At 35.4% G+C, this 18,737-nt stretch overlaps 1 protein-coding gene across 1 annotated transcript; it reads right to left on the reverse strand.

Annotated features, from left to right (window-relative positions):
* Positions 1–15,454: 15,454 nt before the first annotated feature.
* LOC140821082 (protein FAR1-RELATED SEQUENCE 5-like) lies at positions 15,455–17,990 on the reverse strand. Its single transcript, XM_073181492.1, has 4 exons — positions 17,972–17,990; positions 16,532–17,863; positions 15,710–16,381; positions 15,455–15,633 (listed from the first exon to the last, which is right to left on the reverse strand). Exons 1-4 carry the CDS (start codon positions 17,988–17,990, stop codon positions 15,455–15,457), a joined length of 2,202 nt encoding a protein of 733 aa, XP_073037593.1.
* Between the last annotated feature and the right edge of the window lie 747 nt (positions 17,991–18,737).

The following is an 18,737-nucleotide window of genomic DNA, read 5'->3' on the forward strand; positions in this document are numbered from 1 at the left end:
CAAAACAAAAATGATATCAACTTAAATAAATTTAATACTCGAAATTTTGATTACAAAAAAGCTTGAGTCGAGAATTATAGTACTTGAAGGCAGCCCATTTTCCCGGAAATCCGTTGACATCGGCATGAAGAACCTTCTGCACTTCAGGAGTATTCCAGCACAAAGAGCATGATCAAATCCAGAGACCTGTTTTCCAGTTTTATTAAAAAAATCTGTAAGTAATATGTAACACAAAATAACACTTATGAATTAGCTAGCATATACTGAGGAAGAATTTGAAGAGCATAATTGAAACACATTATCTATATATGCTTGTGTCAAATAGGTGCCATACGACTTATTACAGTTTTCTACAATACCCTGGTAAATCTCATCGGATACGAGGGCGTGTGTCAAGAGAAAATCAAACTGCATGATCTTCACTGCCAATCAATGCATTTCCAATCTGAAGCAATCACATTCTTGAAATAATGTATGCCTTTTTTTTTTTACTGAAAATGTGCTTCTCAATCAAACTTACTTCAATCCCTTTTAAGTTTACGACAATTTGGTTTTGTGATTTTTTTTGTTTTTAAGGATTAAATCAGCAAGCTGATATGCATGTAATGACCGGCATTACTATATGCGGTTATTTAGAAATCTCGGGTTTTATAATCTTTCTGTTGTTCTTTTGTCTCCTATTTTATAATTAGATGATGTATTTAGAGTACGAGAATCCAAATCCAGAAAGAAATTCCAAGAATATGATATTTGCCGCTACATAAATTTGTTCTAATTATATTGAAATATACAGAAACAAGAAATTGAAACGTGAAAACGGAATACCACTACAAAAAAAACAATGTATCAAGACCGGTCTTCCAGGAGCGTTTGCTTAACCGCTCCCAATAAGTGTAGCAGCAAGAGTGGTGGCACGGACCCGTTTGTAATGGGTTCGAATTGTAGGAGCGTTTGTGGAACCGCTTCGCCGGAGCACTTGCAACAACGGTTCACCAAAACCGCTCGTACCGTAATGAAATATAGTTACAGTTATCCAAAACCGCTCTTATCGTCATGAAATATGAGAGCCGTTTTCAAACAGATTCATTTTTAATTCCGCCGGCACCAAGATTGCAACACTAGATCGATTTTCATTGTTAAAAAATCCTAATATACCAACAGTATATCAATCATAATTATACATTTTTTGTACTTTAAAATATAAATTTGTATAATATAATTTCCCGGCCCTAAAAACACTCACAAATAATATTGTGTATTTACATAATTTAGATGAGAAAGTCGTGAACCACGTGCGTTACCTTAAATTAGAGTTTGAAACTTCACCACGTAACACTTGTCATGATTAGTCACCACGACAAGGGAGAAAATTATTCTATTTTCTAATTTAATTTAGAACGTCATAATCGAATATAATTGATTTACAAATGCAAATAAAAGTTATATTAAATAATTAACTAAATTAAATCGTAATTGTACAGATAATTTTCAATTTGACATGAAGCTCCCGTCGAGTAATTGTAAGTCAGATTGAATACCTTCATCGCGCAATTATAAATTATAAACCATGTTTTAATAAAATCAAAATAATTTATGAATTAATATATATAGCTTTTTAAGAAATATACATTTGACTCGACATCTTATTTATAATATTATAGACAAATCGATATATATGCATATAATTAATTCGTAGAATTCAAGACATCCTTAAGCGAAACAATAATACGCTATCATTTTGCGTTTTATTATTTATATCAAACAGTGTTGTTTCAAATATTAATTAAAGAATTACGTCTTATAGTAACCATCTTGATCACAAAATGAATATTGCCTAAAATAACCCTATTTTTATATATTAAATTGTTTTTTTCCTCGGTAAATATAGGAAATTTTTTCTGATTAAATAAAATAGGAAATATAGGATATTTTTAAAATTAAATAAAATAGTTAGCAGCGGTTTAATAGACTCAGATCCAAATTTCCCAATTCTTTTACCTACGTCTCACATACTCGCCGGCCGCAAACGTTAATTCTTCTTCTTGCTTTTTCAAAATCCAAGCTTCCGGGTTCTTCAAAAACTAATAGCAATCCTCTGCGCTGTTGCTGCCGGAAATAAACTCACTTGGTAACACTCATGTAATCCATCTTCTGATTTCGTTAAAAATTGTTTTACAGATGTGATTCAGTGTTTTGTTTTTAAAGATGTGATTCGCTATTTTATATTAAGGTACTTGGATACGTGTTTGGTCCGACATCTGTTGCTTATGAATTATTATGTGATATAGAATTGAAACGATACTGAAACGAGAATGATAAGTCCTTTAGTGAGTCTTCTCGATGATCCTGGAGTCGAGGTTTCAGGGAAGCTTGTGTCGCGCTTACGAAGTTTGCTCTTAGTCGGCCAATTTTTTAAAGATTGCAAGTTAATCCCTATTTGATAGTTTCCGAGTTTCTGAAATTGTACATATAAAATCAGTTAATGTTTTCTAGGATGAGTAATCTACTTCATAGAACATATATATTAGAATGTACTCAAAGTTTCATACATTCATTCAACACAAAACAAGGGCAGAATCTGTTTTCAGCCCTCCATTTTCTTGCAAAGGGATTCAAGAAAACCGCAAGCCTTGCCATGGTTAGTCTCGTATCATACTGATTACCTTACCGTCCGCTATAACAGCATAATCAATTTCATACTAATTCATCAATCAATGACCCGAGCTAACATTTACTCCTCGTTGGATATGCAAAGTGGCCACCGTGAGAAATTCATTTAAAAGTTTGAATGGAGGGCTGAAAACAGATTTTGCCCTTGTTTTGTATTGAATGAAGGTATGAAACTTTGAGTACTTATGTTCTACCTAAAACTTTTAGTAAACCTCCAACATATTTACTAAACGAGAAATAGATTTTTTTGGACAATGATTGGGAAAAATTCTTCAGTTTAGAAACATAGAATGTGATTTTAATAGATTTTAGTTGAATTATATTGGCATTCGATAAAGTTTAAAAATTATTGTACTCGATTAGTATAGTATAGATATTTAAAATTCCTTGTATGATTTTTTCTTTATTATATCATTTACTGTTCGATGCATTCATTATTACATATATGTATTTGAAATCAGCTAGGCTGATTTCAGAACACCAGCTGAAATGAACTGAACCAGACCAGCTGAAGACCAGTTGAACCAGATCAGTTGAACTGAACCAACTGAACTGAACCAGATCAGCTGAACTGAACCAGACCAGTTGAACTTAACCAAACCAATTGAACCAGCTGAACTGAACCAAACCAGCAGCTGACCAACTGAACTGAACTGAACCAGCTGCTGACCAGTTGAACTGAATGACCAATTGAGTTGACCAGAGTTGACCAGTTGACCAGAGTTAACCAGTCGGGAAAATGCCAAGCAAGACGAATTTAACCGTTACAATTTCATAAACAATACAAAAACTTTCCAAACGATCATATTCTTGTGCTAACGTATATATCATTGTTGGGGCTTATAAATACAACATCTTGAAGATCAAACAAGAGCTTTGAAGGGGATTCAAAGCATGGGCAGTTAGCATGAAGAAATCAGCTAGTTGAGAGCACAAGCCCATGTGTGATGATACATTTGAGATGTACACTGTAAATGATAAATTCCTCACACAATCACTCACACATATACAAGAGAGTTGAACTGCAAAGTTTAGTTGAGTGAGTCTGGCACAAAGAAAATAAACTTGTGTATGTAGTCTTTGCATATGAGACATTAAACAATATGCTAATTGTGATGTGCTGCCTACAATTTTGAGTGCTAGGAGTTCGGCTTAGGTAGTGGGTAAGTCCTAGCTAAGTGGGTTTGTACAAAGAGTTGTATAAATCAAAGTCTTCTGGTGAATATCTTTCTCAAAGGGAAGAAGGGGTGACGTAGGAGCATTTGAAGTTTCCGAACATCCATAAACAAAAAATTCGTGTTTTTATTGCATTTACTTATCATTTTCATTGTTTTAAAAAAGCATTTTATGTGTTCTTCAAATACCAAAATATTGCATACCAAGTGTTTGATAAAATGTTTCAACTAAAATATTTTTACTCATTCAACTTGCTTATATTTTAAATGGTTTACAAAATATTTACTCGGTTTCTACGAAGGATTATTTCGAGTATTTTCCGCTTGGTTTGAACACCAAACTCGATTTAATTTATCGGTGTTCAATATTTCAAGAACCTAGCTATTGTAGTTCAACGGTGATCCCCCTAACCGATCCTAACATTAACAATCACTAGACTACTAAAATTTGTTTTGCTTTACGATGTGCTAAACTTTATAGTTTTATACAGGCATAATTTAGGAATGTCTACGTCGTCTTGTTTTACCTTACGGTTTCTGTTTGGCCGTTGTAAATATTCAACAGCTCACCTTGTTTCCTCATAGCAATGTGTTTTATTCTGTAGCTTTGGTCCTCAGTAAACTTATCCACGTTTAGGTTTTACTATTTCTTGTTGTTTCATCATTTGGTTCGGTTATAACGTCACGTAAAATGGACGAACATATCTTGGAAATCACTACGACCACAAAGCTTCGTAAAAGGATTAATGATTATTTACAAGAGCGTAGGTTAGCAAAAAATTCTAGGCGAAGAGTGGATGGGCAAATACCAATGTTGAGCACAGATGATGCAGAAAATATTTATGTTCACTCAATAACACATATAGTAACCAATCCTGATTTGCTTCCTAGTGTGCCAAACTGTGAGTTTTGTGATGCAAAACGTATGTACCTTGAACCACCAACATTTTGTTGTTCGTTAGGAGAAATAAATCTTTCACCAACAGAAATGCCTTATGATTTATTTCAATTGTATCTTGGCAATGCTGCCGCCTCTAAAGAATTCAGAACAACCATGTACATTAAATGAATAATAAAATCTTTATCTTATGTTATTGAAAATGCTTAGTCGTTGTATATGTGCGTAAACGTATTAAAAACTTTAGATTATGCATATACTTTAATTTATTTTATTAGGCCATTGTTATCTTTTATTCAGATGTCTTATGAGTTAATATTAACTCTCATGTTTATATGTCATAAAAAAACCCTAGGTTATAAAATTCATAAATCCATCAACTAGATTCTAAAAAAAAAAAGTTAAACATATTTACATCCTGTCTACATTAACAATTTTTTAAATTTCTTTGATTACCCTAAGAAAATTTATGCTCTTATCGAATGTTTAATGACTCATATTACAACTTATATTTAAGTTAAAGTTATCACATTCATAAATTCATTAGCGTCAACAACAACATTAAATGTAACACATTTAAAATACGAATACTTTATTTTCTAATTTATAATAACTTATTTATGGAGTACAAATATAAACACATGATGTAATGCCTGAAAATTAATCGCTGTTAATTAACGATTATTGATTTATAATTTAATGTGATTATAGAAGGGAAAACCGAGACACGATTTGAGGTAACGTGTGATAATGTATGTGCGAGGACAGTGCTTTTCGCGCACATGCGCGACTTGATGCGCGGTCATGCGCCAAACGGACAGAGGACCTCGCGCATATGCGCGAAGTGAGTGCGCGCATATGCGCGAGCTGTGCAAGTCGAGTCCAGAGAGCCTCGCGCATATGCGCGAAGCTGAGGCGCGCATATGCGCGAGCTGCTGGGAAGACACGCGCCGAGACATACTGTCTCGCGCATATGCGCCGAGGAGGGTCGCGCATATGCGCTAGACGTGTTTTATGAAGGATGATCCACTTGGCTTCATCATGCAATATATATATATATAAATTTGGTTTAATTTCCTCATTCAGAAAAAAAGGAAAGAACGAGAATTGCGGAGGAAAGCTTTGAACTTGATTCTAAGAATTTGATTTGGTAGAAAGTTTAAATCCGACTTCAGTACTGTGTTCCTATCGACGCAGGCTAACTGAGTTCTATCATCATTTGAAAATGTGATGTTGTAGGAATTTGATACGACTCATATATGATGTTCTTGGCATGTTAGACATCATAGAATCGAAGTCAGATAGAAAAACAGACTGATTATGGAACTGTTATGATTTTCTGATTATATTGATTTGAAATCGGACAGATTTGGATTATGAATGAAATACCGATTGTATCAGATATGAGTTATGATTTGTAATTGATGTCTGTTGACATGGTATTGACGGGGATACTGAGATTGTGTCGTTATGTCGTGATTTGAATTAAATCCAGATTAATCAGATTCAGTGTTGAATTGAGAATACAACATTGATATTATGATTCTCAATATGTTGTTTCAGATTTACAGAGACATTCTTGAGTTCAGAACTGATAATGCTTCAGACCGTGACTACAAACGAAAGGTATAAGTCAATGTGGTACTGGGAGATCGACTCAAGTAGGATATACTTGAGTTTCCCTAAATCACATACTTCTTATTATTATGTTCTTTGCTTTGACTTGATATGCTTGTTCTATGGATGTATAGAAAGCAGGTATTAGTCGAGTAATCTTGTGACAGAAGTGCCTGATAATGGTGGGATCGCCACGGGCACATTGCACGATGTCACAAGATAGTGTATTGGCGATAGTGCTACAATCTGTGACGGATAGGTCAAGACACTGGATGTTTGGTTATATCGACGTGGATAGAATCGGAGTTTCTTCTATTACTGTTGGTCGATATAGGAATACCAACGTCTGAAAATCGGGATCCCTAGACTAGGATTGAGTCTAGTCTGAGTCGTGGAGTCACGAGTATGATTGATAGTTTTATATTAATTATGTTTCAGACTTTGATTTATATCTGATATCTGCTTCATGCTTTATATTGATTATATGATTGCATGTTCGTTGATTTATACTGGGATTATATTCTCACCGGAATTATCCGACTGTTGTCGTGTTTGTGTGTGTGCATGACAACAGGTGGGATTAGTTCAGGGTCAAGGAGATGATGAGAGATCATGATTAGAGTGGAGATCACAGACTTTGACGTTGCTGTAGATAGGGTTTGAACACTTGATAGCTAGTTGTTGAACCTTAGTCTATATTGAATGTATATTGTACAGGACTTGTACCTTATTTTATACTGATATGTATACTAGTATGATTTTCATTACGTTCTGCATTTTAAAAAAAAAATTAGACCCTATTTATTATAATTGAGTAAATTATCCCAATGACGATTATGAACTTGATTAGCGTCCGGGTACCCACACATGATTAGTTACTCCGACAAAATATAAATACTCATGTTATACTGTAAACATGGGTAGGACACCTCAAGAATTGAGGTGCACATACCTAGTTTATTTATTTTTGCTTTAAATTAAATAAATTTTATTTAATTACTCAATTAATTAATATATTTATTTACTAAATAAATAATTATGAACTCATTATTACCCTGATCGACGATTAGACATCGCCGATGCGTTGATGATACAATTCTCGTTAATATAATGAAAACTGAAAATTTCAAAAGACAAATTTTCCACCGATCCAATTTTAGCAGCTGCTAATTTTGTGAACTACTGAACTAAAACAAACAGTTTCACTCTCTTCATTTTATTAGATGTTAATCTAACTTCCTTATGTTCCATTATATAGATACAACTCACAAACTCCTTTAAAAGTAATCTGTTTGATCTTCATTAAACTACAGTCTTCAAATTCAACTCTTTAAACTTGATTATCTCAACAAAAACATAGAATCCAATACTTATGTGACCCTAAATGGTTCAGAGATTCAGCTAGCCGTGAGTTCACAAATTCATGTGATTCAAAATAACGTTTAGTTAAATTTGGGCTTACCCTAATTAACTTCATTCTTTTCATTAGGGATGACAAAAACGAACCCGACCCGATAACCCAACTCGAGCCGGCTCGAAAAAATTAGGTTAGGCTTGGGAATTTTTCGGGTTCAGGTCAAATCGGGTTGGACCCAAAATCAAACCCGAAAAAATTAGTTTGCTCGGGTTCGTTCAAATTAAAAAAAATTGGTCGGGTTCGGTCAAACCTAGTTTACTCGAGTTGACCCGATTTTTTATACAAAAAAATTATAGAATAAAAAAATATTGGCTATATTTTTATATTGTATGTTTGAATTTTTAATTGTATATCGATATCATAAATTTTTTTCATATAATATTTATTTTCTAAAACATTGGTTTATCAAAGAATTTTTTATTTATTGTATTAAGTATACTTTAAATTTTCTATAAGTTGACTTTCAAATTTATGAATTTATTCATAGATGAGGATGTTTTATAAAATATTTATTTTTGCAACAATTTATTGAATGTTATCTTGATCTCGCTAATTTTGTTCATGTAATATTTATTTTGTGAAATATTTACATTTCCTTAAAAATTACTTCTATAATTAATAGTTTACAAAACTTCTACTCTTAAACTTAATTTAAATATTTAAATATATGAAACACAATTATCATATAATTAGACAATATTTTGTTATTATGGGTTGAAATTATTATGTGTTTTGAATTTTTATTTAATTATTTTATTAAATAATAAAATAATATTTTTTTTCTTTTTAAAAAGCATATTTTTTAAATCATATTTAAAAAAAAAAACAATTTTCGGGTAGGTCGGGCTAGCCAGGTCGATTTGGGTTGAATTTTTTTAAATACCCATGCCTCAACCCGATCGGAACTGACCCAACCTACTCGAATTGACAACCTACTTTTCATCAACCCCTTGATAAAAAATGTCAAAACTCAAATCTGATTACATTCATCGGATCATGGTAAGAGCGTATAGTAGAATCGTCTCATGATCACCTAGTTATCATTGATAGTACCTGAAAGAACCTTAAATTATGTTTAGCATACAGTACGGTCATTTCAACTCATATATCACGATCGAATATGTAATCATTGGTATATCGAGGATTGCAAATAAATTCTGTAACGATGTGATATATATTTGAGTAATAAAAGTGATATGGTATCTGCAACTGAGAAAAAAATTTCAAAAATGTCGTTTTACTTTAGAAATAGATTATTTGCACTATTAACTCATCATATCGCATATGATATCTTCTCGAAGGCAAACGGTGAATCCCGACTTCAATACATTGTTTCCTACGTATTTCGAAACTAAACTCGCCACCAATGATGATGGTAAATAGATCAAAGTGCATGCTAGTACGTAGTGACTTTACGTTGTCCCGGGTCAAAGGACTAATGGTGTACAACCACAATCACAGACTATTCTACTCGATAAGTGATAACCACTTGGACAGTCCGAGAGATGATTGTTCAGTTCAGCATCAAATTATTATTCATATGTATGCATGGACATCTTCATGCCTTTATCAATAAAATATGACGTTTATATCACAGATGTTAGTCTCTAGCTCAAGTGACATTTATCTTTATTTTAGGCGGTTGATTCGACTAGAAACCTGTTTAAAATATACGGTACACTTCCTAATGAATGTCATTATCTTATGTTGCAAGACAGATCTTATGATACCTATTGCATACTCAAGGGCTTTATATATGAAGCTTGTATGCGTGTACGGATAAAGTAAATGTCATAATTGATAAAATCATAAAATATTATTAAAATAAATATTTTTTTTTACATAAAAGTCAATAAAACTCAAGTCACAAGTAGGTTCGATGGACACCTGCTCTAACATGAGACACTATAAGTTCCAAGAGTTTACTACTCAGTCTCTTATAAGAAAAAACAGCGAGTTCAAAACTTTAAACTTCTTTTACAAGTTACTGTTCCATTAACCTCCATGTAGCCACAGCACTAAAGGCTTTGTGGACAAGCCTTCAGACTCTGTTAACCGATAAAACAGGGCTCGCCCTGTAGCAGGATCGACCCCTTTCATTTTTGCGGTTAGTTCGACGCTGGCTTAAGGGCTATGCCCTAACCCACTCGCACGACGACACGTGGCGCCCTTATTTTAACATTTTTTTTTGGCAAATCTGAGGTAAGAAGGAGCCTCTCTTTTATTTTTACTATGGTTAAATGCTCAACGATATTCCCCAATTCTCTGATAACCTTCATTTCATTGATAACCTTCATTTCTCTGATAATCTTCATTTTTCCATCTACTCCCTCCACCACGCCGCCACCATCACGAGACACCACCACCGAAAACCTAAATTTCACCACGTCTCTTCCACTGGTGCCGGATCGCTGCTGCCACCACACCGCAACCGCTGAAAAGCCGCCACCGTGCATTTGCTGCTTTGTGCGTAATTTAGAGTCATTTTATTTCCAAGTCTTTATTGATGGATTTAGTTCTTTATTTGATTGGGTAAGCTTTACATTCATATTATACAAATTAAACAACTTCACGAGGGTTGAAGAAAAATTGAATAATTATTTCGAGTACATCTAAAATGAACAGAGTGTCTTGTTGTGAAAACTTAACCCTTGTTTTTACGAATGGAGTTGTGATATTTGTGTTAGATAGGCAACAATTTGTTGCAATACAGAGGCATTGTGTATTGTGTAGTATACAGAGGCATTGTGTATTGTGGGTTAGTGTGGTATATAGAGGCTTTGTGTATTGTGGGTTAGTGTGGTATACAGAGGCAATTTGTGCAATTCAGAGGCAATACAGAGGCAATACAGAGGCAATACAGAGGCATTGTGGCATTGTGTAACCGTGTATTAGATAGCCTACAGTTTGTGCAATATGTAAGGCTCAAAGATTTAGTTATCATAATCAGATGGATTCGTTGATAATTAAGATGATTGTAGATGTATTTCATTGGACTAGAAAAGAAAGGGGAATGTATAATAAAGATGTGAAAGATAGTCAAAAGAATAAGTAAGGCCGAAGCTATGGCGCATATGCGCGAAGGAATGCGCGCAGAGACGGATCTACGCTAGGGCTGTACTGGGCTGTAGCCCAGCCCATTTTTTTTTATTTAGCGACGGTTTTAGCGACGGTTTTGTGAAAACCGTCGCTACTTTTGCGACGGTTTTAGTAAACCTGTCGCCGATGGGGATCGGCGACAGTTTTATCAAAAACCGTCGCAAATTTTAGCGACGGTTATTGCTAAAACCGTCGCTAAATTATTAAAAAATAAAAAAAAAAGTGGATCGGCGGTTTTAATTAGCGACGGTTTATTCAATAGAACATCATTACCACTTTGATGTTTTTAATGCAGCAATAGATTTCATTTTGATGGAGTTAAATACTCGGTTCAATGAGTAATCGGTGAAACTTCTTTCTCTTAGTATAGCTTTAGATCCTAAAAATTCATTTGACTCATTTAACAGTGATGATATTTGCAAGCTTGCGAAGAAGTTTTATCCTGGAGATTTCACAGATCAAGAAATTGTTGTTTTGAAGTATGAATTGATACATTTATAAACTCGATGTGATGCAGAATTTAAAGGTTTCTGTGAGGCCCGGGGCCGAAGAGGGCGGGGGGTGATCGCCGGTGCCATTAGTTGCACGGACAATGAGCGGCTCCTGGCAGGCTTCTAGGTGGAGGGAACGTGAATGAACCGACCCACACGGGAATGAGAGGGATTCCGAGACTGAGCAATGTAATGGACTGAACAGTTGAAGAGGGCTTATAAGATTTGATTGGTACTACTCATATCACGAAGGTGCATCTTCTTTTCGGTAGCTCATCACATAAGAACTCCAAAGTTAAGCGTGCTTGACTTGGGGAAATTTTGGGATGGGTGACCTCCTGGGAAGTTTCCTAGGGTGCGTGTGAGTGAGGACATAAGCACGCTGGAAAGACTCGTCTTGGTACAGTGAGGACAGTCGTCAAATCTGGGGCGTTACAGTTGGTATCAGAGCCGACTTCTCTTAGTACGGTGTGGTTCGAGGACGAACCAAGCGGAAGCTGGTGGGCATGTGAGGCCCGGGGCCGAAGAGGGCGGGGGGTGATCGCCGGTGCCATTAGTTGCACGGACAATGAGCGGCTCCTGGCAGGCTTCTAGGTGGAGGGAACGTGAATGAACCGACCCACACGGGAATGAGAGGGATTCCGAGACTGAGCAATGTAATGGACTGAACAGTTGAAGAGGGCTTATAAGATTTGATTGGTACTACTCATATCACGAAGGTGCATCTTCTTTTCGGTAGCTCATCACATAAGAACTCCAAAGTTAAGCGTGCTTGACTTGGGGAAATTTTGGGATGGGTGACCTCCTGGGAAGTTTCCTAGGGTGCGTGTGAGTGAGGACATAAGCACGCTGGAAAGACTCGTCTTGGTACAGTGAGGACAGTCGTCAAATCTGGGGCGTTACAGTTTCTACACTTGTTGAGTTGTGTCAGCAATTGACCGAGAGTGGACGGTCAAGTGTTTATGTTATGTTGACTAGATTGATTCATCTTGTTTTGACATTATCTGTGTCTACTGCCACTATTGAACGGGCTTTTTCAGCAATGAAGCATGTGAAGACGGAACTTCGCAATAAAATGGAGGATGACTTTCTTGCCGATTGTTTGACACTCTATATTGAACGAGATTTAGCTAAACATATTGATGTAAATTCTATTATTGATGAATTTTATGTTTTAAAATCACGTAAGGCACAACTTCGTTGAACGATATGATGTACTTTTTTTTTAATAATATATAACTTATCATATTGAGTTCAAGCCCACCCCAACTCTTATTCCTGGATCCGTCCCTGAATGCGCGCATATGCATGAGAATTCCAGTAGCATTGGCGCATATGCGCGGAAAGAGTGGCGCATATGCGCGACATGTACAGTAGCCTTGGCGCATATGCGCGAGAGTAGTGGCGCATATGCGCGGAGCGTCCAGAACCATTGGCGCATATGCGCGAGTTTAGTGGCGCATATGCGCGAGTGCTAAATTTGCCGAGACAGTAGGTTCGGCGCATATGCGCGAGTAATGCCGCGCATATGCGCGAGACGTGTAATGCAAAGGATTAGCCATGTGTTCGAAACATGCAAAGTATATATACAATTTGCCTCGATTATTTCTTCATTTCAGCAGAAAGGCTCGAGAATTCATAGGAGAGAAGCTTCATTTCTTAGACTTTATAATTGTGATTTTGCAAGATTTAGCAATCCAAATTCAAATCCGACTTCGGTTTTGAACTCCTCTCCGTATTAGCTACGAGGTGATGTATTTTTCTTTCAGTTTCAACATGATTTGAGATATGGTGATTGGGGAAATTGTGAATTACACTAGATTATGTATTCTTGTGATGATTATGAATATATATTCGTAACCGGATCGAAGAACGGATGTCATATGCAATTGTTACGATTTTTATAGCATGTTTAGAACTAAATATGCAGATTTTGGGTACTATGACATGTTTAGGATGATGATTATGAGTTGATGAGTTTAGATTGATAATGTGTTGATATCTGTTGAGAATTTGATTGACCGGTATCGAGAATTACGTCGTTATGCCGTCGAAATGAATTGAGATCACGTAGTGACTTGGATATATGTTGATTTAGATTAGAAATTGATAGAGTGCGTATCCACATTTCCATTTCAGATTTGTATTGGCGACCGTGACAGCGATTCTACGACGAAAGGTATAGTACATGTTTTGTTTGGGGAATTACGACTCAAATGAGATCACATTTGAGTTTCCCAACCAAAATCACATACTTGTTTTATTGTTCATACCTTGATATGATTATGATTGTTATAGATTTGTTTATAGAACTTGTATTCAAATCTTGCTATGCTTTGTGTACAGATCGTGTAGCATTGCATTATGCTTGTTTACAGATTATGTATTCATGCATTAAGATAGGGCAGTCTGGAGATCAGGCAGACTACTAGATGTTCGGCGATATCTCAGCTTAGGGGAAGATCACCGCCCCTATTGTAGACGCGGATACAGATCAGGCCGAAGTCTAGGAATAAGACGTACAGCACCTCGATTGGTAGGGTAGGTGACAGCCAGTGACGTCTTATTCACAACGGGATCCCTAGAGTTCTAGTCGAGTCGAGTCTAGACATGATTAGATTCACATTGCATGATTTTATATGAATGACATTCATATTAGCATGTTTCATGTTTAGATTGTTTATATGCATGTTACATGTTTATACTGGGATTTGTTCTCACCGGTTTTCCGGCTGTTGTTATGTCTGTATGTGTGCATAACAACAGGTGGGGCAGGATCTGGGTCGCGACAGAGATGAGCGATGGACATAGCGTGGTGATCTCGGGCGCAGCAGAGGACTAGTGGTTCTTTTGGCTAGACTTATACTACCGTTGTTTATAGATGGTACTGGACACTAGTTGTAAGAACAAGACTTGTATTTTATATTTGTATATTATGCTAATGTAATAAAATAGAGACATGTTTTATGCCTAGTTAGTAACATTTGATTGAATGTTAAAAAGCGAAAATTTGACCCACATTTTATATTAATGATCCATTTAATCCCCAGAAAAAGAATTAGAGCCCGGGTCCCCACACAATATTTGGTTGGGTTGTGGTGCAATACTAGGAATTGAACAAGAGTTTTGTTTTTGTGTTACTGCTGAAATAGGTTTGGCTTCCATTGGACCTTCTCAGCATCTGCTCACTTGATAGTGCTAAAATGGTGAGCCATTTAATTTGGAGTTGCTATTTTTTTTATTATTTATTGTATTTAGTGAACTAATTATTTTATTTGGAAATTTTGTGTAACTATAGGGCAAAACATATGTTGTGTTTGTTGGACGCAATCCCGGAGTATATACTTCTTGGGAAGAAACGCATATGCAAGTTACCAGATTTAGTGGAGCTGTACACAAGTCTTATAAAACTAATGAAGAAGCAATAGCAGCATTTACGGCATACAAGGAAAAACAATCTTGTTCGAGTTCAAGGTCCGCTTCAGCTCCCGCTTCAGCTTCCGCTTCAACGCCCGCTTCAGCTTCCGCTTCAAGTTCTACTACAGCTTCAAGTTGCACCACATCTGCCGACCAATATGAGAAACTAGCTAAACTAATAGATGTCCAAGTAGAATTAGCACGTGATCAACGGGAGCAATGCTTGAAGGCTGCACAAATATTTGAAGAGATAGAACGACAATTGAAATCTCTTCGTGTTAAAGAAGATTGGAAGTAGTCTTTTTATTATTACAATGAATCTTTTTTAATTGTTTAGTTTTGTCATGTAAGATAAGTGGATTAATTACTTTGTTCTCAATAAAGTTTTTAGTAATAAGAACAAGTTTGCTATGCATTTATAATATTTATGATAGTATTTAGTAGTTTTTGTAGATTGCTATGGATTTATAGTGCTGAAACAAAAAACGCAGAATAAATGCCTGATTCCCCAATAAACACAATGCTGATTGGAAGTAGAAAAACATAGAGTAAAATATACTTGAGAAGCAAAGCTTGATTTCCCAAAATACAATATCATTTGTCTAAATAGTGTCTGGTCCCAAAATACAATATCATTTCTCCAGCATTTCATTACAAAAGCATTACCAAACTAGAACAGATGTGATAAATTTGCATTAACCCAATTATGCAGTTGATTGTCTTCAAATTCAGATGTCAATGATGGTGGGACATTTGGATTTTGTAGTTGTTGGATATGATCTACTTCTTGGCTATTCATACATTGAGAAGCTTGTGAGCTTTGTCCTTTTCTTTTGCCACATCCTGCATCTACAACACACAATGACAAAAAGTTATGAAAGATTGAAATAACAATTAGCAATTAACAAAAGAAATCACAACTTACTTGAACTGTCAACTTTTCCTTTTCCTTTTCTTTTCTTACTTTTACCATCCCAATGACGTTGTATGTTTTTATTTGTAATTCCTCTTGACTTGACTTGAGGAGGATTACGTACAACCATTTCATCTACCATGTTTTCTTCAAGAATGCCATTGTCATCCAACTTAAGTTTTTCGAATAACTCATCTATTTGTTCTCTCGCACCTTCAACAATTTCTACCAATTTCTTGCGTGCATCTCCATTAGATTTACATCGCATGGTAAGAGTATATGTCGATCTCATAAGTTGGTTTACAAAAACCATCTCAGATTCCTGGCCACTTCCACTTTTTTGCTGAAAAAAATCATCCACGACAACTCTATTTTTTGCATTTTTCATCCAGCGCTTCTTCAAGTACGGTGTGGGAATATAATTCACATTCAAAAAATTAAAGACCATCAAAATGTGTTTGCACAATATTCCCATTGACTCGAATTTCTGACAACTGCATTTTACTTCAGCAGTCTCCTTATTAAATAACACGTGTCGAACCCTTGAGTTCACATCATGAGATTTTACTTTAAACTCTAGGGAAAGCGCACTGAAATCCAAAGGCATCTCAATAAATCGCATATTCAAAGAATTAATAAACTCTAACTCGAATAGCTTGTACACGGTGAGTGTATAAACATCAGCTGCAAAATTCAACATTGGATTGTTTTTCAACATTGTCGGGGATTTCTTGTGATGACAACGCGTATCTTCGGCCTTCTCTTTCTCTCACCAACTTTGTTGGATTTTTTCGTAATTAACCACAAAATCATACAATGAAATTGCACTGTTACCTGATCTCTTCAACACAGCATTTGTCACCTCGCTTCTAGAAGTTGCCAGTAGCCCTGCACTAAACTTGTGATTGCTAAATGCAGTAGCCCATTTGTATCTCAACGTATACATGCCATTTAACCATTTGTGGCCACTGAGATTGTATTCATCAATCATAATACTCCATGTGGATTCAAATTCTTCTTCAGATTCACAATGAGTCATGCATTTATTCCACAATATTTTAAAACTTGAATCACCATTCAAACTACCTAAATGTGATGGAGCATTTTGATTGATGTGCCATTGACATAACCGATGTTGTGAATGTGGAAAAATTGTTTCAATTGCATTCATCATTGCTTGGCATTGATCTGTAAAAATTGTTTCAGGTTGTTTCCCATTCATAGAATCAAGAAAGGTTTTGAACAACCATTCAAATGAACTCTCAGTTTCATCTGACATAAATGCCAAGCCGAACATTATATTTTGTCTGTGATGATTAATTCCAACGAAAGGAGCACATATCAAATTGTACCGATTGGTTCGATAAGTTGTGTCAACTGATAATATATCACCAAAAAACTCATAATCAGCTTGACATCTGGAATCCCTAAGGAAGAAGTTCATGACTCTATTGTCATCATCTAATTGCACATTCCAATAAAAATTTGACTCTTTATTCGACTTGTTTATAAAATGATGAAGCAATGTAGAAGCATCTCCATTCTCAACTTTCGTTTGTTTTTTCATGCGTCCAAGATAATCATAAGCATCTTTTCGAATAAAGCTCAAATTTTGTGGTCCTTGTGCTTCATTTTCCATATAAGAGACGGCATTAGACACTGTTATCCCAGAATTTACCATGGACTCCAAAATCGATTTTTGAGCATATGAAATATTGCGTGATGATCTCAACAAATGTCTTTGATCAGCCGCAAGCATTTCATGATTATGTTTTGTGACAAATCTACCGACCGTCCATTCTCCACCACGTTGCCTAGTTATTCTGAGCTTTGCTTTACATTTACTTCGACTTGTTGGCTTCAAGTAAACAGGTATTTGTGCATTAGAACGTTTTTCATCTTTACTACCCTCACAAGAACATTCAAACTCTTTAGCTTGAAGTTCGTTAGTGCCAGGAAAGTAACGTTGATCACCTCTTTTAACACTAAAACCTTTTGCATGAGCATAATTACAATATAGTATATAAGCATCTTCAACACTTTTCACTACTTCACCAACAAATAGTCTACTCTCCAATTGATCTACAATAAAATTTGTAGATAGTACCTCAACATCTCTATGAACCACATATTCCAAATTTGAAACTCCAACCTCTTCAATATTATCTACCACAAAATGTATAAGAACAAAAAATCAGTTTGGATAGTATTTGGTTATATTCTAAAAGAAAATTTATAACCATGGGAAAATATTACAAGAGTCAATATATCTACCATCGCAATTCAGATCCATTCGTCGTGTTTCAGGTCTCGGTTCAGTCAATGGGATGTACGTAGATGTGTAGCAACCACAGATGGGCCAGGATTAATCTTGTGATCAACTCAGGAACAACAATACCCCAGGAACAACAGTAACTTCATCCAACGAAAGGAAAAACAGTAACTTCATCCAAATCAGAAAAAATAGGTTAGTTTTTCAATCATTTAATCCAAATTATAATATAAACTTATAGTTAACATCTGAAAAGCTGAAATCAGTCGCAATTTACCAAACAATATCGAAAAAAAATTGTTCCCCAATCTCAAAAGCGAAAAATTTTAAAATGTCACAAATGCCATAATCTTAATATCTACATTTTTGACAATGACCTAGATTATAAGTACATACACGTATATCAATCTGTAGTGAAAGCGAAGCAAAGGTAAAAAATCTCATCTTCTGTTTTAAATAAAAAAATTAATTACGAACGAAAGTGAAAATAACACACATGATTCAGGAGTCTCACCGGTGGATGCAAAGTACGCCGGTGTGTAGCAACGCCGCTGCCGTTACTATGGGGGTAAAAGAAGAGGGAAAATGGGGGCAATCTTTTCACAGGTCCGCTGCCGTTTCGGTGGTCAAAAAAGAGGGAAAATAATGAGGTAATATTTTCACAGGAATTTGAATTAACTTGAGCTATTTTTTATTTTTCTTTTAAAAATAAAAGGTTAAGCATTTAACCATGGTAAAAATAAAAGAGAGGTTCCTTCTTACCTCATA

The sequence above is a fragment of the Primulina eburnea genome, unplaced genomic scaffold, assembly GCF_022965805.1.
Source record: "Primulina eburnea isolate SZY01 unplaced genomic scaffold, ASM2296580v1 ctg3_ERROPOS3189059+, whole genome shotgun sequence".
In the NCBI taxonomy this organism is placed as follows: Eukaryota; Viridiplantae; Streptophyta; class Magnoliopsida; order Lamiales; family Gesneriaceae; genus Primulina; species Primulina eburnea.

What these genes read in the sequence shown, in the direction of transcription:
- LOC140821082 (XM_073181492.1), bottom strand. An exon ending in TGCTGTGTTGAAGAGATCAG is followed by an intron (nt 16,382 to 16,531) that starts GTAACAGTGCAA and finishes TGAATTTTGCAG; the next exon opens with CTGATGTTTATACACTCACC. An exon ending in AGGAAAAGTTGACAGTTCAA is followed by an intron (nt 15,634 to 15,709) that starts GTAAGTTGTGAT and finishes TGTGTGTTGTAG; the next exon opens with ATGCAGGATGTGGCAAAAGA.